The sequence below is a fragment of the Canis lupus genome, chromosome X (genome assembly GCF_011100685.1).
Source record: "Canis lupus familiaris isolate Mischka breed German Shepherd chromosome X, alternate assembly UU_Cfam_GSD_1.0, whole genome shotgun sequence".
NCBI classification, from domain to species: Eukaryota; Metazoa; Chordata; class Mammalia; order Carnivora; family Canidae; genus Canis; species Canis lupus.
This window is the reverse complement of record NC_049260.1, coordinates 108,038,182-108,061,958: the sequence shown is the minus strand read 5'-3', so window position 1 is coordinate 108,061,958 and position 23,777 is coordinate 108,038,182. Positions and strand designations below refer to the sequence as shown.

General features: G+C 42.0%; 1 protein-coding gene across 3 annotated transcripts in view; it reads left to right on the top strand.

Moving 5' to 3' along the window:
* ARHGEF6 (Rac/Cdc42 guanine nucleotide exchange factor 6) overlaps positions 1 to 23,777 on the top strand; it is a 101,679-nt gene that overhangs the window by 25,187 nt on the left and 52,715 nt on the right. For all 3 annotated transcript variants that reach the window (XM_038588426.1, XM_038588428.1, XM_038588427.1), the window contains 4 exons: positions 4,517 to 4,601; positions 6,966 to 7,087; positions 8,396 to 8,597; positions 20,275 to 20,345. In XM_038588426.1, coding sequence (XP_038444354.1) covers positions 4,517 to 4,601; positions 6,966 to 7,087; positions 8,396 to 8,597; positions 20,275 to 20,345 — 480 coding nt within the window. The remainder of the gene's footprint in view (positions 1 to 4,516; positions 4,602 to 6,965; positions 7,088 to 8,395; positions 8,598 to 20,274; positions 20,346 to 23,777) is intronic.

The following is a 23,777-nucleotide window of genomic DNA, read 5'->3' as shown; positions in this document are numbered from 1 at the left end:
AACACCTGGTGTTTAGTGGATGGAAAAGAAGTTTTGTTGTCATTGTGGATATCCAAAATGTTAAAATGTGAGGAAACATTTAAAGATCAAATGTTGGGCAGCCCAGGTGGCTCAGTGGTTTAGCGCCACCTTCAGCCAAGGGCCTGATCCTGGAGACCTGGGATCGAGCCCCACGTCGGGATCCCTGCATGGAGCCCGCTTCTCCCTCTGCCTGTCTCTGCCTCTCTCTCTCTCTCTCTCTCTCTCTCTCTCTCTCTCTCTCTGTGTCGCTCATGAATAAATAAATAAAATCTTTTTAAAAAAATAAAGATCAAATGTTTTGTGGGCGCCTGGGTGGTGGAGTTGGTTAGGTGTCTGATTCTTGGTTTCGGCTGAGGTCATGATCTCGGGGTTGTGAGATCAAGCCCCGCATTGGGCTCTGCGCTCAGCAGGGAGTCTGCTGGAGATTCTCTCCCCCTCTGCCTCTGCCCCTCCCCACTACCCCCCATCCCCGAAAGCAAGCTCTCTCTTTCTCTCAAATAAATAAAATCTTAAAAAAAAATTCAATGTCTTGTCTGAACTCAGCTATTGATGTAGTATTGGACCTTATGTAAATTCACCTTATGTTAATTGACCAGAAGTCTCAGTGATAACATCAATAGTCAATTAACATATTTAGTATGTTCTATGTGTTATATACTACGTTCTTACAATAAAGTAAACTAGAGAAAAGATGTCCTTACAAACTCATAAGGAAGAGAAAATACATGTATGGTTCTGTACTGTATGTATCAAAAAAAAATCCACATGCAAGTAGACCTGCACACTTCAAACCCATGTTTATCAGGGGTCAATAGCGCTTTAAAAAAATCTTTCTTTCTTTTTTTTTTTAATCTTTCTTTTTTTTAAGATTTTATTTTTTTATTCATGAGACACACACACACAGAGGCAGAGACATAGGCAGAAGGAGAAAGAAGCAAGCTCCCTGCAGGGAACCTGATGTGGAACTCGATCCCAGAACCCCAGGATCATGACCTGAGCCAAAGGCTCAACCACTGAGCTATCCAGGTGCCCCTCCCCACAAAAAATCCTTCAAGTTTAATCTTTGTCTTTCCTGTCACTTACCCAGAGTAGAGTAAATGTTTGTTGTTGTTTTTATCCTTTAGCCTCGCCTCATCCCACTGCAGGAGTAGAACCTTGAAAGCATCTAGGAGTCGTCTGAGAAGCAATCTTTTCTTTCTTGTCCGCATCACAATTGTGGTAAATGGAGGGAGGGGATCTTGTTCATCTGACCTTGGCAAATCCAACTGGAACTAACCAGCTAATTTCTGGACCCACATGGTACAGAGAAAGTGCAGCTAATCTGTGGCTCAGCTTCATGCCATACTAAACAGGCTAGTGAGGCTCGCACAGAGTAGCAGAAGATGAGTAGCATCATGGCTTCATGTTGGAAAAGCACAGGCAGCGTAAATATGCAAATATGCATTTCTTTTAACAAGCCTCTGTGCTTTGCAGACAGAAGAGGGGAATTGGTTCTCCATTTTGTATATAGAAATGGTTGGGATTAGTTGGAGGCAAATGGCCTGTACTACAACCGACTTCTTGTTCTCTCCGTACCCCCCTCCGCATTGGGCAATTCTCCTGCCTTTTCCCAGCGGGGCACCAGTGCCTTTAGGTTTTCTGCGTCATCATCTCTAAACTTGGTCTCATGCCTCTCGTTTCCACGAGGGTCTAAAAGACTGCTAACAGCTGAAAGTGTTGTGCTCCCTCCAAATGTTTCCATTTTAGTAGGGGACCAGTCTCAGCACATGGAGGAAAAGGCCCGGGGTGGAATTTTTACTAGCATTCATTTTGGGGTTTGGAAGGGTGTGGTGCAGTGGAGAGTGTTCCTGGTTATATTTAATCTTTCAACTGCTCTGACTTTGTAATTCTTAGGCTTTGCTTTCTGTACTCCTCCCTAGAGACGTCTTCTAGCTCCTTCCTGTGGAGTGCTTAGTGCTACAAAATGAGAAAAACAGTATCCATGGGTAAACTCTAGTGTATTGGCCTTTTCTAAAAAGGAAACTGTATAGTCCAGGCAACTTCCCTCGCGCAGATGCAGTGACTCTTGCTGATGCAAGTTTCATTTTCTGATTAGGTTATTTGTCCTAATTTCAGCCAAGTACCCATATAAGTGAATCATGGCACTATTGCCACATATAGGCAGTCAGTTACTCTGGATAAGGAGCAACAGAAAAAGGGAGAGGTTTTGATCACAGTTTTTGCTCTCATGCCTTATTCTGCTAATATTTTCTTCTGCTTATTTCACACTCTACCCGTCTCCACCACACCTACCGAAGATACACATCCACATGCACACACCTTTTCATGCTCCTGTTAGGAATGATGGGCTAAAAACAAGTGAATTTCTTGCTTTGTTACCACTTTGTCATACATGTCATTAACACTTTCCCACTGATGTGCTCTAAGGGAGGTTAAGTGAATCTGGAATCCTCTGGGATACTTGATACTCTCTCCAGGGTCTGCTGCATCTTGTTCAGCCAGACTTTGGCAGACTAAAACAGAATGCCTATCCATTTATTCCTGGACAACTTTGAATCTAATATTGTGGCATTCAGAAACATATTTGGGATGTAATATCATTTGACTCTTTAGTAATATTGAGATTACCTCTTTACTAAAAGTAGATTAGTGTGTAATTTTTATTCTTTCAAAGATCTATTTATTTATTTTAGAGTGAGAGAGCATGCACACGTTCACACATGTGAGTCGGGGGAGGGGCAGAGGAAGAGAGAAAATCCTGAAGCAGAGTCCCTGAGGAGCACAGAGCCTGGGGCAGGACTTGAACCCAGGACTCTGAGACTGTGACCTAAGCCAAAATTAAGAGATGACAGCTTAAAAAAAAAAGAGATGACAGATTAACCAACTGAACCACCCAGGCGCCTCTAACATGTCGTTTTTAGATGTGATCGGGCTCTTCAGTCATATTGTTTGAATGCAAAACATTCATTGATCAAATGAGTAGTACAGTCGTGAATCCCAGAATAGGCAGACTTCTGTTGGCTCATATTTGCTTATATTATCTATATTGACACCTCTTCCCAGTGTGAAAAAAAATGGCCACTATATATTTTCATTCTAGAGACAGAGTTTAGGTCTTAAAGAATACGTACACAAAGAAGACAGAATTTTGTCTTGACGTGGCTCCCAGAAAACATGCAGATTAGCAATGACATGGATGGCTCTGAATAATAGGCCCATTACCAGTCATGTCCCACGTGAAAAGATATGTTTTATTCCTATCGCTGCATCTGGGAAAAGAATATTCAAACTTCTATAACTCCTGGAATGAAATGTTTTTAGAAGGTACATTTCCGGGATCCCTGGGTATCTCAGCGGCTGAGCATCTGCTTTAGGCTCAGGGCGTAATCCCAGAGACCTAGGATGGAGTCCCACATTGGGCTCCCTGCATGGAGCCTGCTTCTCCCTCTACCTGTGTCTCTGCCTCTCCCTCTGTGTGTGTGTGTGTGTGTGTGTGTGATAAATAGATGGATAAGGTTTTTTAATAAAAGAAGGTGCATTTTCATCCAGAACCTGGGCATCTGGTTTCCTATAGATAAATATATCTACATCCTTGGCTGGCAAATTAATAGATTGTACCTATGATTCAAAATACTTCTAGTTTCAAATACACATGTATGAGACTAGAAGAATTCTCCATACATTTTAATGCATTGAATACACTGATAGAACAATTAATTTGTACTTAAAACAACAGCTGACTGGTGTTTTCACTAGGGACAGTGGCATATCAGAATGAAGACAAAGTGAAATATAGTATTCATTTCGTGTTTTATTGCTGACAGTTGAATAGTATTAGGAAGGCCAGAGGTCACATCTGGAAAAGTCACCTGAGGGAAGAGCCAGCACAGTTTCAGATTCATGAAGACAAACCAAGAGGGGCAAGGTCAAGCAGCAGAGACCAGGAACAGAGGCTGGGAGCAAAACGCAGGCCTGGAGAACTCTGGGTGGCATGGATTTAGGATCCCAGGCTGTTGGGACCCAGTGGGTGGTAGCAGGGAGATGAGGAGCACAGGAAAGGCAGTGTGGGTTGTGGCTATACTGAATCCAGTGATTGAACTATGCCCTTGGCAATGTGTCAGAAAGGCTCCACCACCTTCTTCATGGACTGTAAGGACTTTATGTAGGTGATGGACATGAACTGTAACCCATACATTCGGGTTTCCTGGAACTGGGCTGCATATTGACATGCCTAGGTTTGCTGGGGACCCTGCTTCTCAGCTTGGCTCTCATTTCCCATCACTACTTCACTCTGACTCACTGATGGCCTGCCACATGTAATTAGGTGGCTCAGCTGCTGCTTTCACTTTCCCAAAGGTATACATACAGAGATTTGGGTCTTGGCTTTTACATTTTTTTTCTCCTGAGAGCCGGAGGAAGTGGCCTTTTGATAGTATAAAGGTTTGCTAAGTTGAATACTTACAGTGTCTGACAGTTTCAATTTCCTTTCTCATAGGTATTTGATCCTGATGACCTTTATTCAGGGGCCAACTTCTCCAAGGTCCTCAGTACTCTTTTAGCTGTCAACAAGGCAACAGAAGGTAAGCAGGGTTTGTGATTTATGAGTCATACATGACATGTTAGGATCCACAGGCTTCTCATTCCCCCGGGAGCCAACTGTGGCCAGGATTGTTCGATTGGTGCAGATTTCTCCTCTCCTCGAAAATAAATCGCAGTGGGTGTCAACATGCTTTCATTGTTCATAGCTTAGGATTTAAACATGCCTATCACAGATGTTCCTGTAATGCCCCCCATATAATGGCAAGAGCCAAGAAACCATTTCGTTCAAAGCTATGGAATAAGCAACAGAGTGTAACAAGACAGAAAATGAAAAGGAAGAAACCAGTTCTCTTTTTCATGAACTTTACAGAAGATAGCTGTTACTTCCCTGTCCCCACTAGAGCATGTTTTTCTCTGAGATTTTTGTATGTATCTGTCCATGTAAAGGAAGCCATCAGTAACCTGGCACTGGAAATGAAACCTCAGGTTCATAGGGACCGAAAAAAAAATTTTTATTTGAACGTTTAATAGCTACCACATTGGACATATTGAACGTAAAGCCGAGTAAATGTGAAGAAAATGCTGATACCTTGGAGTATAGCTTCACTCCTGTGAGACAGCACCTTACCTACAGCTGGGTGGGAATAACCAGAGTTAAAATACTTGAAGCCCTCACCGTGAGTCTAAGCAATTCTTTTTTTTTTCTTAAAGATTTTATTTATTCATGATGACCCACACAGACAGGCAGAGACTTAGGCAGAGGGAGAAGCAGGCTCCCTGTGGGGAGCTCGATTCGGGACTCGATCCCAGGACCCTGGGATCATGACCTGAGCCAAAGGCAGATGCTCAACCACTGAGCCACCCAGACATCCTGGGTCTAAGCAATTCTAAGAGCCATCGTTGGTCTCATCTTTGAAACAACTCTGGGGGTAGGTATTATTATTAGGTCCATATTTCGGATAAGAGAAGTGAGGCCCGCAGTTGCCCAGTTAGAAAGTAAGTGGCAAAACTGGGATTCAAACCTACATCGGACTGACCCTGGGACCCTTATGGCCGAGCATGGGTCTTGATGTTCACACTGTTGGGAGAGTCCATAGGCTGTGTGCTCAGCACTGCCAGGTGCTACAAAGGAAGTGTTAGCTATGGTCCCCACCCTTGAGAAAATGACTGTCTATTTAGGGACACTCAACTTACCCACATGAAACAATTAGCGAACAAGAGCAGACAATATAGTCAAGTGCCAAATAGAATGGAGCATCTAGGAAGCTATCAAGTAATTATAGTTTTAGTCAAAAGAACTGTATATAATAGCAATAAATGTAAAAATACTTTTCTAGAGTTGTTCTTTTGCTATTTGGGAAAAAAATGCTTTTGAGCTATTGCAAGGCATATAGCAGAAAGTACAGCTAATTCAAGTAACTATATTTAACACACATGACAACTACCCAGTGCTGGGCAGGGAGGATCGTATAATTCTAACATTATGCCATACAAATTATACGTTCCTTTGCCAAACTCTGCTAGCAAGTTTTACAGTCTCTTCCCTTGCCACAGATATTTATAAAATACAAGGAGGTGAAAGTTAAAATCCACAGCATCAAGGAAATTACTTGGATACTGAGCTTGTCGCCTAGGGAATGTTTGGGCTTTAGACTTTTGCAGTTTATGTCTTTTAAAAATAAATGGAGAGGAAAAGAACCCTCATTTGAATTTGTCAAGGAGCCAGCTCCTCTCTTTATTTTAGCACACTGTCAGCGTACAGAAAACATCCAGCTCAGCGCTGGTCTGATCAAATTTCACAAGGTTTCAAGGAAGAGAAGATTCTTGAGTTTGATTTTTTAAAAGAAGAATACTGATATCAAGATTGCATCTTTCCCAGATATACAATTTTCTCTCGGATTATCCTTCTCCACCCCCCCCCCCACCCTGAGGCTCTGGGGGAGAGTTTACATTACATCCGCCACACATACTGCTGCCTACGAGGAAGACAAGAACCACCCAGTTAAGGGCCAAAACACAAAGAGAGAAGTTTGAAATATTTCAAAGTAATAAGAGCCACAAACAGCTGTTTGGTACCCAATATAGTTCTGCCTTGGATAACAGGGCGTACTGTTGCAACTGGTTTAAGAGGGGAGAGTTGTAGGGAAATGGGTTAAGAGAAAATGTGGCTCTGTCGCTGTTTTTCATTCTACTGGACAGCAATGGCCAGTAAGGTTACGCAGAAGGAAGTTGGCCACCAAGATGGAGGGAGGGGGAATGAAATACCCTTGGCATGTTCCTAATGGTAACAGTGAGGAGGACGGCCAGGGTGCCTTCGATAATGTCCCATGAAAGATGACTTTATGTTGTAGCAGTGTTTCTGACAGGAGTGGTTCCTTTTATCTTGCCTTTTCCTCTTTTCACAGATCAGCTATCAGAAAGACCATGTGGACGTTCTTCTCTTACTGCTGCTAATAGTTCTCAGACAAACCCACAGGGAGGAGTTGCTAGCACAGCTCCAGGCCTGCAAAGGCAGTCAAAGACAGTGGTAAGTATAGAACTCAATTCCCCTTGCCTGTTTTAAACTCCGTAAAATGAGATCCCTATCCTGGTTTCATCTGCATATGTGGTGAGATAGCCGGGTCTGTATGTTTGGGGCGTCGCCCACAAAACGACTTTGAAACCCAGCGCCAGTTCGGGCTGGCCCACTGGCACCCATCAAAGGTGTGTGAGCCAGAGGGTCAGAGTGTTGGGGTTGAAGCCCCAGAGATGTTTTCCTTCCTTGAACTGAGTGAGTTGGTTCACAGAGAATGCTATGCAAATGGAAGTCCTTATAACTACTTCCTAAGGGCAGTTTGCTGTTGTTTCCTCTACCCCTGGTTTATTAGGAGAACTAAATTGTGCCTGGCACAGAATAGGCAATCAATATATATTACTTGCTCTCATCATCGTTATTGTCATTTTGTTTTTCTCTTTGCATTCCTAGTGAGCCTGTGGGGAGCTTGCGCACTGGCATAGCCCAGTTATCTTTGCTTTTGGTCTTAATGGGAGCTTCTATTTGGGAGGAACCACCTATCTTTTGCTCTTTAGAAACCTTTATTCCTCGTCAGAAGCCACCCACTCCCTTTAAGCCATCAGGAGCTCTTACTTCCAAAACACTTTAACTACTTCCAAAGGGCTTAACCTTTTGGGATCACGATGCCTTTGAGGAGCTGATGAACTCTATGGTCCCACAGCCCTGGGACCCTCACAGATTGTGTGCAAAATCTCCTGTGTGTGAATTTATGCATGTGTGTCTTGGGTAAAGATCTGTTGTGCTCATTAGCTTCTCTAAGGGACCCACGAGAGGTTAACAACTCCCGATTTAGGTAACTATGGGGTATTTGATGTTTGCATATGACTAAAGCACAGCCAATTTAAGATATTCTTAGCAATTGGGAGGTGGGAGGCTGATTTTACGGGTAGATTAGTACCTAATCTTGGCCGTATAATTATGTAAGACTGTGTCTGCCTGTTGGTAGAGGCAGGGTGGAATAGTTTATCACTCTACTCTGTTTCACAGTTCATTTAAATAAGTATCTTTAGGTAATTGGCGAGGGAGAGGGAAATGAAAGCTATGGCCTCCTTCAAAATATACATTCTCACAAATGCAAAAGGTCGTGCGTGCTTCCGAGTGTCTTATTAGCCTCCCCTCACCCCCAGTCCCACTCCGCAGCTAAAAACTCAGGACTCAAGATTGAGATAGACCTGGGGTTTCATCCTTGGTCACCCCACCTTCTTTGCCTCAGTTCATTTAATTCATGCCCCTGCCTCATGTAGATGAGTGCTTAATCTGGTGTGATTTTTTTTCTCTTAGGAGATGACGGAAAATGGGAGCCATCAGTTGATAGTGAAGGCAAGATTCAACTTTAAGCAGACAAACGAAGACGAATTGTCGGTTTGTAAAGGGGACATCATTTATGTCACCAGAGTTGAAGAAGGAGGCTGGTGGGAAGGCACGTTAAATGGCAGAACAGGCTGGTTCCCCAGTAATTATGTCCGAGAAATTAAATCCAGTGGTAAGTGGGTCTTTTAAGAGCCTTCTTGAATGTGCCTCTTGTACTTTCTTGTATTTCTACTACAAATCTTGTACTTTTTTAAAAAAGATTTTATTTATTTATTTATGACAGACACACACATACACACACACACACACACACACACACAGAGGCAGAGACACAGGCAGAGGCAGAAGCAGGCTCCATGCAGGGAGCCCGATGTGGGACTCGATCCCAGGACTCTAGGATCACACCCTGAGCCCAAGGCAGGTGCTCAACTGCTGAGCCACCCAGGTGTCCCAAATCTTGTACTTTTAATTGGTTCCCAGAAACTATTTGTTTTTGTATCTATATGCCCACAGTAAGAGTAGGAGAGAAATGCGGGGGTGGGGGGGGCATGGAAATCTGTGAGTAGATATTTTGAAACACAATTGTATTTAGATTATATCAAGGCAGCAGAAACCCCAAAAAGCAAAAGAATTCAAAGCTCAGATAGCTAACTATTCCACCTTAACTATATCCTCTTCTGTCTACTAATTGTAGCTCATGTAATATAGAACATAGTCTTGCCTGCTGCTCCAAGGCTCACCATGGCAGAATACAATAATAAGACAGGCCGTGTGCTAACTTCCTTTTTTTAGCCCTACGCTCCTTAAGCAGACCTATGTCTAAATGCTTCAGAGATGTGTTTGAGAAATAATAATCGTCGGACTGCAAGAAGCTGTCTGGCTGCTTTGATTCTGAATAAGATTGTCCTTAACTCATTGCATACTACTAACTGCTTGTCTTCTTTCATAATAATATCCAGAGAATAAAATCTAGTAATTCTTCATTAGTCTTTCTAGAACTTTCTTAGGTAACTTCCTTGCCTTTTATTATTATTATTTTTAAAGGTTTTACTTATTTATTCATGAAAGACACAGAGAGAGGCAGAGACATAGGCAGAGGGAGAGGCAGGCCTGGGCCAAAGGCAGATACTCCACCACTGAGCTACCCAGGTGTCCCACCTTTTATTATTTAAGAAAGTAGATCCTACCTCTCTATTAGCAAAGACCCCTGATACATAAAAATATGTCACAATCCGGATAAAATAGCGTTCAGTTATTTACATTATTATATCTCTTTACTTCCCCAAATTATTTACCCAAGGGCTCCTTTGAGTGGTTATCTCCTCAGGGCAGTTTTTCTTTTGTAGATGTCTTTATTGCTTTCTTAATGCCTCAAAATTAATACTATTAACTAATATAATTATAGGCTCACTGTAAATAAATTAAAACATTACAGAGATGTATAATGCAAATAATACGAATTCCTCTCTCCTTTGTACCCTCCCCCAGATAACCACCAACCATTAGGAGCTTTTCCCTAAAACATTTAATAGAAAGTTTAGTTTGCACACTTTCTCTGTTGTGTGTTGGTTTAAGGGCAGGGAATGCATCTTTTTTAATGGAATAGATGTTTACTAACAGATTTACAATTATATATGTATGTGTGGACTTCTTAGCATTTTTTTAAGATTTTATTTTTAAGTATCTCTACACCCAGTGTGGGGCTTGAATTCACAACCTTGAGATCAAGAGTCACACAGTCAACCAACTGAGCTGCTCAGGTGCCCCTTAGCATTTTTCTTTACTGGGAATCAAGATGTTTCTGTTGAGTCCTGAAATATTTTCACAGGCCTTGATTCGAATTTCCTTGGTTTTGATGATCCTCACAGCTGATTTTTACCCCTTGCTACATCTTTCAATTGCTTTGATCTGGTTATCAAGGTCTCTAACTTTCCAGATTCACTCTAGCTTTGTTCCTTGATTCAGTGTCTTCATCTGCAAAATTAAAAGCCCCAGCACTTGCTGCCTTGCCTGGGAATCCCAAGCATTGTTGAGAGGACACAGGGAGTGGACACACAGCATGCCCTCATTATTGTGTCCCTTACTGAGATGCCTTGTAGCCCAGGCTGGCTGCTGTACTAGGGACTGCCCTGGGCTGTTGTCCTGGGCTTTGGACTCTTCTCTTCAGGTTTCTCCTATACTCTCTTTTGCTTGGAACTCAGTGAAGGACTCACATGGCAAGGTCTGGCTCTGATTTGAGCACTTAGGTAATCCTTAGAAGCATTTCACCCATCTGTCAAAGATAGATCTGTACAGTGTGGCCCAGGAAGTCTGCTAGTTAAATGAAATGTAATTTAAACTTGGTAGCCAGAGTGATTTTTTTTTCTAAATGGAACTTGAGTAATGGTTCCCCATCCCAAAAAGAGTAAAAGCCAAGGTCATCTAAGTAGTCTACAAGATCCTCCAGGATTTGGCTTCCCATTGGTCCTCTGACATCCTCTCTGACCTTTTTCCCCCTCACTCCTTCCACTTCAGCCACACGGGCCTCCTGGTTGCCTGTGCCAGACGGGCACCTGCCTCACTTGCTGACCCTCTGCTTGGGACACTGTCCCCAGATATCTGCATGACTGGTCCCCTCGCCTCCTCAAGTCTTTGCTTACTTGTCTGCTTTGCAGTAGTGCCTTTCCTGATCACCTGAGAAAACAACCTTATCCCCATTGCCTCTGTCCCCCTTCCCTGCTCTATTGTTTGGTTTACCACTTCTCCCCATCTAATATAATATACGTGTACTTATTTATTTCATTTACTGTCTGTATCTTGCCATTAGAGTGTAAGTGCCATGAGGACAGAGATGTTTTTGTTTTGTTTAGGCTTAGTAAATATCTGTAAGATGAATGAATACTGTGGGGCAGGTCATTACATTCTGTTCAACCCATTCACTGAGCATCAGTTAGATACTGGGTAGTGGTAGAGTTATAATAGTCTGTCCTCATGGACCCAGCCTCTAAGGATGTTTCAGTCTAGTGTCAAGATACGAGTGTATGTAACCAACTGTAACAAGATAGCACAAGGTAAGTAACACAGACAGAGCTCTAAGTCTAGATAAGATGCTGTTGGAGCAGTAAAGAAATTATTTTATTAACAAAAACCTCGGTGAGGGGAGAGCACTTAAATTGGGTCTTGGAGGATGAAAAGAAGCTTCTGCAGGTAGAAGATTAGAGGGCTTGCTCACTTCCGCAGCACATATACTAGAAGGTTAGAGGGCATTAGTAAGTTAAAGAATGGAACTTGGAGGGCAAGGCACTGACAGGTGGTAGGGTGATTTGGGTTGGGGGGAAGGTAAGTAAAGAGAAGTGGGGCCTTGGCTGGAGCTGCATGAAGAAGGGTGTCAGTGAGAAGCAAGGGATAGCATGTGGTTTGGAAAGCTCTTTCTAGTGGTAGTATAGAGGCTGGATGGCAGAGAAATGGTGAGGATAACTGACGAGGATGTGGGGAAGCCAGTAGAGACTCTTGCTGAGATCTAGGCAGGCCAGATAGTGGTCTGGGCCACTTTTGTGACAGTGGAGCGGAAGAAGAAGTGGGTGGATGTGGTGGAGACTGTCAACATACAATCAAGAAAATTCGCTGACAATTTGTTATGAGCACAAGGGAAGAGGTGAAGGTAACTCCAAATCTAGGGGTTTAGCTTGAGGGTGAGCTCTTTAAGGGCATGTAGTATCATGTACCTAGCCAGCCAGCAAAGGGTTTTTTTTTTTTTTTTGCCACAACTGGACCATCAGGCTCTGTCCTGGACTCTGGTGAGGCACAGAAATATAGACATGTTCATAGTCTAGTGGGGGGGGGGGCAGATCTCTTACCATGTAGCATGAGAAGTTCAGTGATAGAGTTAAATGCAGGGTGCTATGAAGAGTGGCGAGCAGAAGAGGGATGCCTGACTCACTGGACATGCAGGTCAAGGGGAATTTATTTGTCCTTGTCAACTTTCTGTCTCCATAGGACCTCATACAGTGCTTTAGGCACAGGAAATATAGGAAATGTTTGACACGCACTGAACTCCATTAATAGAGAAGATGGGATGAGGAGGGTATGTGTGAGTGTGTGTGTTGGGTGGGTTGTCAGGACCGAAGATGAGGAGTTGCTTTGGACATGTTGAGTGGAGATGCCAGAGAGTCATAGTTGTGAAGATTTGCAGCAGGTAGTTATCCTTCCAGATTTGGAGTCTGAGGGAGAGCTAAAAGCTGGTGATGAAACAGAACTGACAATATAAGGTGAGAGGCAAGAAAGTATAAACTGCAAAGCAGGTCAACAGCGGAAAGAGTGCGCTGTGGGTGGAGAGGTTGTCAGAGGCTCTGTGGAGGAGGTAGGGCTTGAGCCAAGCCCTCAAAGACAGGTAGTCTGTGGATAGGCCCAGATGAGAGGGGAGGGTGATCCAAGTCGTAGCAATGCGTGGGGGCAGGACAAAAGCCACAGAGGATCTGTGGTAGGATTGAGTCAAAGGGAGCCTGGGGGATGGTGGAGATCAGCTTGATGGAATGAGCTGTTGGGAAGGAGGTGTTGAGCCTTTGTTGACCTGAATTCTTTCCCATCCCAACTTGTGCACCTTCACAGAGTAGGGAGTAGGCCAAAACCCATTGAGGAGGCTGCTGAGGGACATTTTAAGTTCTATGTGTGCTGTTTTGTCTTTGGCTTAGAAAATGCTTGTCAATTTTTAATGTCTGTCCGTGAAATTCATACTGATATATAAGCTTAGGAAAGGTTTATCTTTAAGGAGTTAAAAAAATGACTCAAAGGGGCCCCTGGGTGGCTCAGTCGGTTGGGAGTCTGCCTTTGGCTCAGGTTGTGATCTCAGGGTCCTGGGATTAAGTCCCATATCAGGCTCCCTGCTCAGCAGGGAGTCTGCTTCTCCCTCTCCCTCTGTGCTCTCTCTCTCTCTCCTCAAATAAATAAAATCTTTAAAAAAGTGATCCATAGATGAAATGCATCTCTCATAGAAATGAAATTGGCCACTCAGTTTTAAACCCCATTGCTATACAACCTCTTGGGTCATCTATAGAAGTTAAATCAGGCATCAAACTAAAGGCCTCCTGTCATCTCTTTCTGCTTACTCTTGGGTCACATATGTAGCACTGAGGTCACTCAAGTAGTCTGTAATTCTGACAAATTCATTCAAGGTAGCCTGGATACTGTTCATTCAGGCCAACATTACCCATTCTTTTGTATTGTCTTAAAAACAAAACAAGCAACCCTAGCCGGTGCAAACTCTCGCCCTGCAGATTGCTGTGCCGTGGGAGTGCTGTGCACAGTTTTCTTCCCTTGAGCCTGTCATCCACAAGAGCACTTTGTGCTCTGGTAAATGCCCTAGGGGAGTGGCATTTTAAGTTTTAGATTCCACTGTAGCTTTTGTCGAGAAGATAATTATGGCCAAAGCCCTGGGGGCAGCTTCTTCCCTCTGTTCAGATGGAGGCTGGTTTCAGAGGACTTGTGGAACTACCAATCTACTTCTGTAGAAAGTTAAGAAATAGAATATTTGAGGGGTGCCTGGGTGGCTCAGATAGTGAAGCATCTGCCTTGGGTTCAGGTCATGATCTTCAGATCCTGGGATTGAGCCCCATGTTGGGCTCCCTGCTCAGCGGGGAGCCTGCTTCTACCTCTCCCTCTGCCTCTGCCCATGCTGGTGCTCTCTCTCTCTCCCTCTTCCTCTCTTGAATTAATAAATAAATTTGAAAAAATAAATAGAATATTTGAATATCTCACACACACGCACACACGTGCACTCGCACCCTCAAACTCCTTTCAACATGAGCTTGAAGCTGAAGGTAGAATAGATTTTCATGAGTATGATGATAAAAGCCTCTCACCAAGGATGATGGAATCTGGAAAGTGGTGACATTATGAAGCCATTGTTCTCAGTCCTGCTTGCATACCTCTCGATTTCTTGTTACATGAGAAAAACCCTAATTTGAACAAAAATATTTTTCAAAGATTTTATTTCATGAAAAATGTATGTATGAGGGGCGCCTGGGTGGCTCAATGGTTGAGCGTCTGCCTTTGGTTCAGGTCGTTATCCCAGGGTCCTGGGATGGAGTCCCTCATCGGGCTCCCCGTGGGGAGCCTGCTTCTCCTTCTGCTTATGTCTTTGCCTCTCATGAATAAATAAATAAAATCTTAAAAAAGAAAAATACATGTATGAATAAATTAGTCATTATATAAGCTACAGAAGCTACATTAAGGGCATTTGCTCCTCTGTTTGAATCAGATACGTTACAAATAAGAAAATTAGCCATTGTTACAATTATCAGTCCTTTACTTAAAAATCACTGGTGACCTATAAATTAACGTGTTATTTATACATTAGACAAATTTCTGCCAATACATCAGGAACATGGTCAATTATGTCTCTTTTTCATTTTTGTCTTTGTTCCTTAGAAAAAAGCTAAGGGTTCTGTCAGGACTTGGCGTTAAAATTTTCCTGGCAAAATTTCCATGCCGAGGAAGTATTGAAGCAAGTATGATCAGAACAGATATTTTAAGCAAATTCTGTTTTCTGCCACCAGTTCAGTTAAAGGGTCATTAAATCCTTCTTCTAAAACTTATTAGCAAGAAAATATAGATATCACATGAGGAGATTAGGTAGCATTCTAATTAAATTTGTATTAAGGCAGATTAAGAAATGGCTCATCCTACTGATTGTAAACCAAAACTAGGATTGAGCTTTATATTTAGATTTCCTTTTGTAGTCCCCTGGGTATGTCACATAGATGTTTCCTTTTCTTTTTTTTTTGGCTCGAGATTTTGTATTCTGCATTTTGGGGCCTCCTTGCCCCCACTACATAGATGTTTCCTATCCAGAGAAACTAGTTGTCACTGGATTTCTTTTTGTCCAGTCACCATCACAGGCAATAGGACTCTGTACAGTGGCAAGGGAGGGGAAGGAACTGGAGGTTAATTGGAAAGGGATCAGGGCACCTGGGTGGCTCAGTGGTTGAGCATCTGCCTTCAGCTCAGGGTGTGATCCCAGGGTCCTGGGATTGAGTCCCTCATCAGGCACCCCACAGGGAGCCTGCTTCTCCCTCTGCCTATGTCTCTGCCGTTCTCTCTGTCTCTTATAAATAAAATCTTTTTAAAAAATTGGAAAGGGATGTTTACATCAGGATTAGGAGGGCTTCTGAGGGCTGCATCTGTGTGATACTGCTATTGTTTAAGTTCTGTTATGCCAGATAACCCATCTGAATTCTTCATGACACTGATTGATGTCAGTGATTGAATTGAATTGAGTAAGAGTGGTGAGAGAGGCCACCTTGCCTTGTTCCTGATCTCAGGGGGTGTGCGCTCAGCCTCCCATCTCGCACCATTTATGTAAATGCTAGCTGTGGGTTTTTGGTAGATGCTCTTTATTCAGTTGAAGGAGTTCCACTTCATTCCTGTTTTGGGGGTTGGTGGGGGTGGGAGTTTTTTACCCCTTGAATGAGTGTTGAGTTTTGTCAAGTGCTTTTTCTGCACTGATTGATATTATCTTGTGATGTTTCTTTTTAGACTATTAATGTTGTGGGTCACATTGATTGATTTTTGAATATTTAACCAACCTTGCATCCCTGGGATGAATTCCATGGTCTATGGTGCTTAAAAAATATTGCTGAACTTTATTTGCTAATATTTTGTTAAAATCTTGTGCATCTATATTCATGAGGGCTGTTGGTCTGCAGTTTTCTTTTTTAAGACTCTCTTTGTCTGGCTTCGGGGCTGCGGTAATAGTGACTTCATAAAACAAGTTTGACGGCTATCCCTCCTTTCATTTTCTCTAAGGGACTATAAAGAATTGGTATTGCCTCTTCCTGAAACATTTGATAGCATTCTCCAGCAAAACCATATAGGCCTGGAGATTTCTTTTTCACGAGTTTTAAATTTAGAAATTCTATTTCCCTAATAGTTATAAGGCTACTCAAATGGTCCGTTTCCTACTGGGTAAGTTGTGGTAGTTCTTGTTTTCGGGAGAGAGTTGGTTCATTTCACATCTAATTATCAAACTTATATGTGTAGAGTTGCACAGAGTATTGCTTTATCATCCTTTTGCTGTCTCCAGGGGCTGTTATGATATCCCCTGTTTGGCTCCTGATATTGGTAATTCGTGTCTTCTCTCTCTTTTTTTTTCTGTCAATCTCGCTAGAGGTTTGATAATTTTATTGATCTTACCAAAATGCCGTCTGTTTCTTTGCATCACCTTCAGCCACCCAGGAATCTCCAAATCAGCTACTTCCTTCTTTTCAATTCTTGTCTCTCCATTCTACATTACATAGTTAACATTTTGTTTCATTTGCAATTACCCATTCCAGTGGCCTTTCCTGCTCTCTTCTGTTTCTTGGCAGGCTCTCCATTACTGTTTACCCTCCTTTTCAGCCTGGCTTTTGAAAGGTGACCACATCTTACTGGTATCTCTAGAAAGTTTAATTTTTATCAAGACTGGCTTGTATTTTCATTGCACAAAGCAACTGTGAGTTCTAAGTAGAACCATTAAGGGTACATTGTAGAAAACTTGCCTAATCAAAAATGAAAAGAATTGGGTAACTGTCAACTTAGAAGATATGTGAGTGTACAACACCATGATATACTGGAAAGTATACCACACTTGGCTGTACAGTACTTGGTTCAAGTCCTGGCTCTGCCACTTACAATCTCAAGTATAGGCAAGGTTGCTGTACATTGTTCAGTTTTTCCCAATAAGTAAGGCCTTGTGAAGTCACCAGGTAGATCCAGGAGGATCTTGAAATAGCTCAAAGCTCCCCGAAACTGGCTATGCCTCACTTGTCATCACTTGCAAGTGGCAGAATTGGCTCAGGTTTCTGCCTTTTGGCCTTATTTTCACTCTACCCAGCATGGTCCAGCTAGACGATTCACTGTCACAGGAACAGTCCTCCCTTAACATTGCCATTTCTGTAGCTGTTCTTCTGGAATCTTCTCTACCTAGAAAATTCTCTACAGTTTTCTCTCCCAGTTTGAATTCTTACCACTCTCCAGGACTGGATCAAGTGGCCCTTCCCCAGCTAAGTCTTCTCTGACCATCCCAGCTCAAACTGATGGTCCCTCTGAACTCCAGTAGGAATCACTACCAATGCCATCAACTGAACCCTTCAGTAGCTTTATCTCTGGACATCATAAGGGTTAGGAATGCAGGCTCTTCTCAAGGCACATCTGGGCTTCAATCTTGGCTTTGCCATTTCCTAGATACATGCCATTAGACAACTGACTTCATCTCTCTGAACCTTAGTGACCTCTTCTGCAAAATGAGATCACCTCTGCCTGACAGGGCTGTTGTGAGGATCAAATAAAATGTCTTAAAAGCTATTAAGTTCCAAATAAATATAAAGGATATTTTTAATGTAATAATTAAAAGTCAAGATTAGATGACAAAATATTCATAAAATAATGTTATGATAGGAGAATTAGAAGCGTACCTGGCTGGCTCAGTTGATAGAACATGTGACTCTTGATCTTGGGATCTTTATTTTTTTATTTTATTTATTTATTTATTTATTTATTTATTTATCTTGGGATCTTGACATTGAGCCTCTCATTGCGGATAGAGACTACACAAAAACATTAAAAAAACATTATTAGGAGAATTACAAAACTGTAAGTAAAGTAAGAAAGATCCCTGTGTGTGTGTGTGTGTGTGTGTGTGTCTTCACAAATACATATATAAAAAGAGTGGGAAGACATGCTTTATAGAGACGCCTGGGTGGCTCAGTGGTTGAACATCTGCCTTTGGCTCAGGGCATGATCCCAGGTCTGGGGATCGAGTCTTGCTTCAGGCTCCCTGCAGAGGAGCCTGCTTCTCCCTCTGGGTATGTCCCTGCCTCTCTCTCTGTCTTTCATGAATAAATAAATAAAATGTTTTTTTAAAAAAAGAAGATATGCTTTATAATGTTACTCTGATGATGGTTAGCTCTGAGTGATGGCTAATCATTGGTTTTTATTTTCTTTTCTATAATTTTCATTTTTAGGATAAGAATGTAATATGTTTAGAACTAGAAAACATTTTTTAAAAATATTTTATTTATTTATTCATGATAGACATAGAGAGGGAGAGGGGAGGGAGAGGGAGAGGGAGAGAGAGAGAGAGAGAGAGAGAGACACAGGCAGAGGGAGAAGCAGGCTCCATGCAGGGAGCCCGATGTGGGACTTGATCCCAGGACTCCAGGATCACACCCTGGGTCAAAGGCAGGCGCCAAACCACTGAGCCACCCAGGGATCCCTAGAAAACATTTTCTTAAATGATTTTTATTTATTTGTTCATGAGAGACACACACAGAGAGAGAGGCACAGACACAGGCAGAGGAAGAAGTAGGCCCCATGCAGGGAGCCCGACGTGGGACTTGATCCCGGGTCTCCAGGATCACACCCTGGGCTGAAGGCAGGCGCTAAACCACTGAGCCACCCGGGCTGCCCATAAAACATTTTTTATTTTTTATTTTTTATTTTATTTTTTTATTTTTTTTTATGATAGTCACAGAGAGAGAGAGAGAGAGAGGCAGAGACACAGGCAGAGGGAGAAGCAGGCTCCATGCACCGGGAGCCCGACGTGGGATTCGATCCTGGGTCTCCAGGATCGCGCCCTGGGCCAAAGGCAGGCGCCAAACCGCTGCGCCACCCAGGGATCCCCCATAAAACATTTTTTAAAAAGAAAAATCAAGCGTGATGATATGTTACATTTAGTTATTCATATATACTCTACCATACTTCATAACGAGTTTAAAGTACCATATAATATAGCAAGGTAAAAATGGAATATAAAACAAAATGAAGCAAAGGAAAAAATGAGGGTAGGAAAGATAGTATTAGTGACACTGTTAAACATTTATCATCACCATCTTGTATTTATCTTCTGTGTTTTTTTTTTTTAAAGAAAGAATGTGGGGCAGCCTGGGTGGCCCAGCGGTTTAGCTCCGCCTTCAGCCTAGGGCGTGATCCTGGAGACCCAGGATCCAGTCCTGCACTGGGCTCCCTGCATGGAGACTGCTTCTCCTTCTGCCTGTGTCTCTGCCTCTTTCTCTGTCTCTGTGTCTCTCATGAATAAATACAATCTTTTAATAAAAGAAAGAATGTGTTATGATATCTCTTAATCGTGAGTTTAATAGCTAAGATTAACTTTGTAAAAGAAAGCATTTTATCACTCAATGTCATGATGTTAAAATGATGCATAAAAGAAAGAAGAATTTTCTGCCAGTTTTTTTTAAGATTTTATTTATTTATTCATGAGAGTCACAGAGAGAGAGAGAGAGAGAGAAGCAGAGACACAGGCAGAGGGAAAAGCAGGCTCCATGCAGGAAGCCCAATGCAGGACTCGATCCCAAGACTCTGGGATCATGCCCTGAGCCAAAAGCAGACGTTCAACCACTGAGCCACCCAGGCATCCCTTTCTGCTAGTTTTTAATGTGTTAGAGATTCTGATTATTTTATTTTTGGCACAGTAGAGAGCCCCAAGAAAGGATGGTTGCTATTATCTATATTATACTTATATAGTAACTTATGAGTTACAAATATATATATATATTTGGTTAGTGTTGGCTTTACGTATCTGTTTTGATTAAGTTGAGGGGAGAGACAAGACTGGAGTAAAGAAACAAGCCTGAATGGAGTGAAGTTCTTACCCTGGGCCTGCCATTCATTAGCTAGGCCTTACCTCCTTAGAAATTGAGGGGGCCTGAACAAGATCTATCTAGAGTTTAGCAAAATTATAGTTTCACTTATTGAGGAATGTACATTTCCATTGATCATTCTATTTAACAATATCTACTGTATGTGAGTTGACCTGTGTAATAAAATGTTCCTCTTAGATTTCTATGACATTAACATAATTTACATGTCTTTCACAGAGAGACCTCTCTCCCCCAAGGCTGTCAAAGGATTTGAAACAACTCCACTTACCAAGAACTATTATACTGTGGTGAGTGTTCAGATCATAACAAAAAAGTTTCTTGACTGTGGAAACTTTTCAGTGGCTGAGCCACTGATGTGTCGAGTAACACTTATGGGAGACTGGGTAAAGTATTGCAAAGGTCTCATGTCAGCTGTGCTACAGTAAAGCTCTTCTGCTTGTAGGCCTCTTACAGATGTCTAGAAGTTTTAGATTCACCATACTGAAAAATTCAAAGATGGTACAGTGATTCTGAGCAAGGCCTATTAAACAGTGCCGAAAGAGAAATTGGTCCATAGGTAGGCATCATGGGGAAATTCAGCAGTAGATATAGCTTTACCAAATATTTAGAAGGTGAATTCCCAAGTTACTCTAAGCAGTAAGTTTTAAGTGATTGCATACTGTGATTTTATTTTAGAATCAACCAATCCATTATGATGTCCTCTGAAATATGATCAACCTTGTGTTCGAGGAGAGCCTGAAGGGAAGACTGCCCTTTGGCAAAAAGCAAGGAATTAAATGGCTCTGGCTTGAACACAGATATGTCAAAATATATTAGCTATAAATAGGGCATATGCAATATTCAAAATAACTTCTCATTTGAAAAAAAATCATATTATTCTCAATCTTCTCTCTGCTTTCTTTCGTATCTACTTTCCAGACTTAGCCCAGTCACTAATGAAAAGGTCAAGTCATCATAACCTCTAAGTTTTCCTGTCTGATAGCTTTGTCATCATCCTCCACCTCAGCTGAAATAGTGTCACTTTCCCCCCAATATTGGATGTGCATTTGGACTGCATACTCCTTTCATTTTGTGCATGGATAGTTTTTAAACATCTCTATACATTGCGTTTCAGAAAACAGATTTGCACTCTTCAGTGAATTTGCTCCATAATGATGACATGGGCGGGACGATAGTTGGCATGAAAACTCAGAAAGTAGCTTCATAGGTGACATGGAAAATAATCATAGGGGACAATTTTGTCACTATTTTTCTTCTTACATTTACACTATTTTCCTCTTACATTGGGTTAAAATCTATTACCCAACAGAGCTGGGCTCCCTTCTCCCTTCCTCATGATCATTTCTTTAGCCTCCAGGTGACCCCAGTCATTTAATTTTTAAGACATTATCTATCTATCTATCTATCTATCATCTATCTATTATCTATCTATCTATCTATCTATCTATCTATCTATCTATCTATCTATCTATCATCTATCTATCATCTATCTATTTGAGAGAGAGAGAGAGAGAGCATGCACAGGCCAGGGGAGGGAGGGGTAGAGGGGGTGGGAGAGGGCGAGGGAGAGAATTTCAAGCGGATTCTGCACTGAGTGCAGGGCCCAACAGGGACTCCATCTCACAACCCTAAGATCATGACCTGAGCCCAAACCAAGAGTGTGACACTTAACTGAGCCACCCAGGCACCCTACCTCAGTGATTTAATTTTTTTAAAAGATTTATTCATTATTTTAGAGAGAGAGAGCATGCACACACATACCCATTTGCACAAGTGGGGGGAGAGGCAGAGGGAGAGAGAGAAGTAAATTTCCCAGTAAGCATAGAGCCCGACACAGAGCTTGATCCCATGACCCTGAGATCATGACTTAGGCCAAAATCAAGAATCGGACCCTTAAATGATGGAGCTACCCAGGTGCCCCTCCACAAGTGACTTAATTTTTAAAGAAAAGATGCAGTCAAATGAGGGATGAAAATGCTACCATAGCTTCTTTTCCCTGTGGATTTAGAGTATACCATCGAGCTGCTTTGGAGTTGTCTCTGCTTCTGTGGATTCTACCAATTTATTTATTTATTTTAGTTTTTATTTAAATTCCAGTGAGTTAACATACGGTGTGCTATTAGTTTCAGGTGTACAATTTAGTGATTCAACACTTCTGTACATCAGCTGGTGCTCATCACAAGTGCCCTCCTTAAGACCCATCATCTGTTTCACCCATCCTCTCCCTGCCCCGCCCGGGGAAGCCTCAGTTTGTTCTCTGTGGTCAAGTCTGTTTCTTGGCTTGCCTCTCTCTCTCTCTTTTTTTACTTTCCTCATTTGTTTTATTTCTTCAGTTTCACATAGGAGTGAAATTAGATGGTACTTGTCTTTCTCTGACTGACGTATTTAACTTAGCATAATTACTCTCCAGCTCTGTCCATGTTGTTGCAAATGAAAAGATTTTATTCTTTTTTTGTGGCTAATATTCCTGTGTTTGTGTGTGTGTGTGTGTGTGTATCTGAAAAAGTTAAAAATAGAACTACTTTATGATCCAAAACCACACTACTGGTTATTTACCCAAAGAATACAAAAAACACTAATTCAAAGGGATACATGCACCCTTATATTTATAGCAGCATTATTTACAATAGCCAGGGTGTGGAAGCAGCCCAAGTGTGCACTGATGGATGAATGGATTAAGAAAAGGTGGTATATACATAAATGATTCTACCGATTTAAAATGCCGTTGGGATTATCCAAGGCACATTAACCTCTGTGATTCTTATGGGCCTATGTAAACCATATATATACTTATACACAAATTCTGGATGTCCTGCAGTTTATATCTCCCAGTTCCTATTGGAGTTCATGTGCATTGCTTCTAGTTCCCTGCTGCTATATAAACAGTTCTGCAGTGAAGATCTTATCATAGGACGTTGGCAAAGTATATGAAGATCTATAGAGTAGATTCCTAGAAATTAAATTGTCCAAAGGCCTGAGAACCAGGAGAGCCAATGGTGTAAGTTCTAGTCTGAGGGTAGGAGAAGACTGATGTTTCAGCTCAAGAAGTCAGGCAGAGACAATGATTCTCCTTCCCTCTCCCTTTTTGTTCTATTCGGGCCCTCAACAGATTGGGTGATGCCCACTCACATTGGGGGTGGGCAGTCTGCTTTAATCACTCTACCAATCAAGGGCTCATGTTACCTGGAAATGCCCTTACAGACACACCCAGAAATAACGTTTAAGCCAGGTACCTTGTGACCCAGTGAGGTTGACATGTAAAATGACATGTAAAATTAACCATCACATCCTAAAAACATGGGCAGGAGACCTCTTGGATTTGCAAATCTGTAGATATCGTGTCCCCCTTTTCAAGTTTCCAAGGGATCATCTTCTGATTCCTGCCCTACTCAGGCTTTGATGCAATTTGGGTAGCACATCTGATTTGAAATGTAACTCGATTTTATGTGCTAGGAGGTATTTAAAAATAAAGAACAACAGCAACAATTGGAACAAGAAAGGAAAATGGTAATGTTGTGAGAGGAGGGTTTTTAATGAGTGACTGTGGTGATCATTTTGCAAGGTGTACTTCTATCAAAATATCAAGTTATATACCTCCAATATATATACTTCTTATTGGTCAGTTGTACCTCAGTAAAACTGAAAAAATAAAGAACAGAGAAAGGAATCCAAGTGGCTTTGTTATCAGGCTTAATTTGCGTTGTGGCACTTAGCTCTTA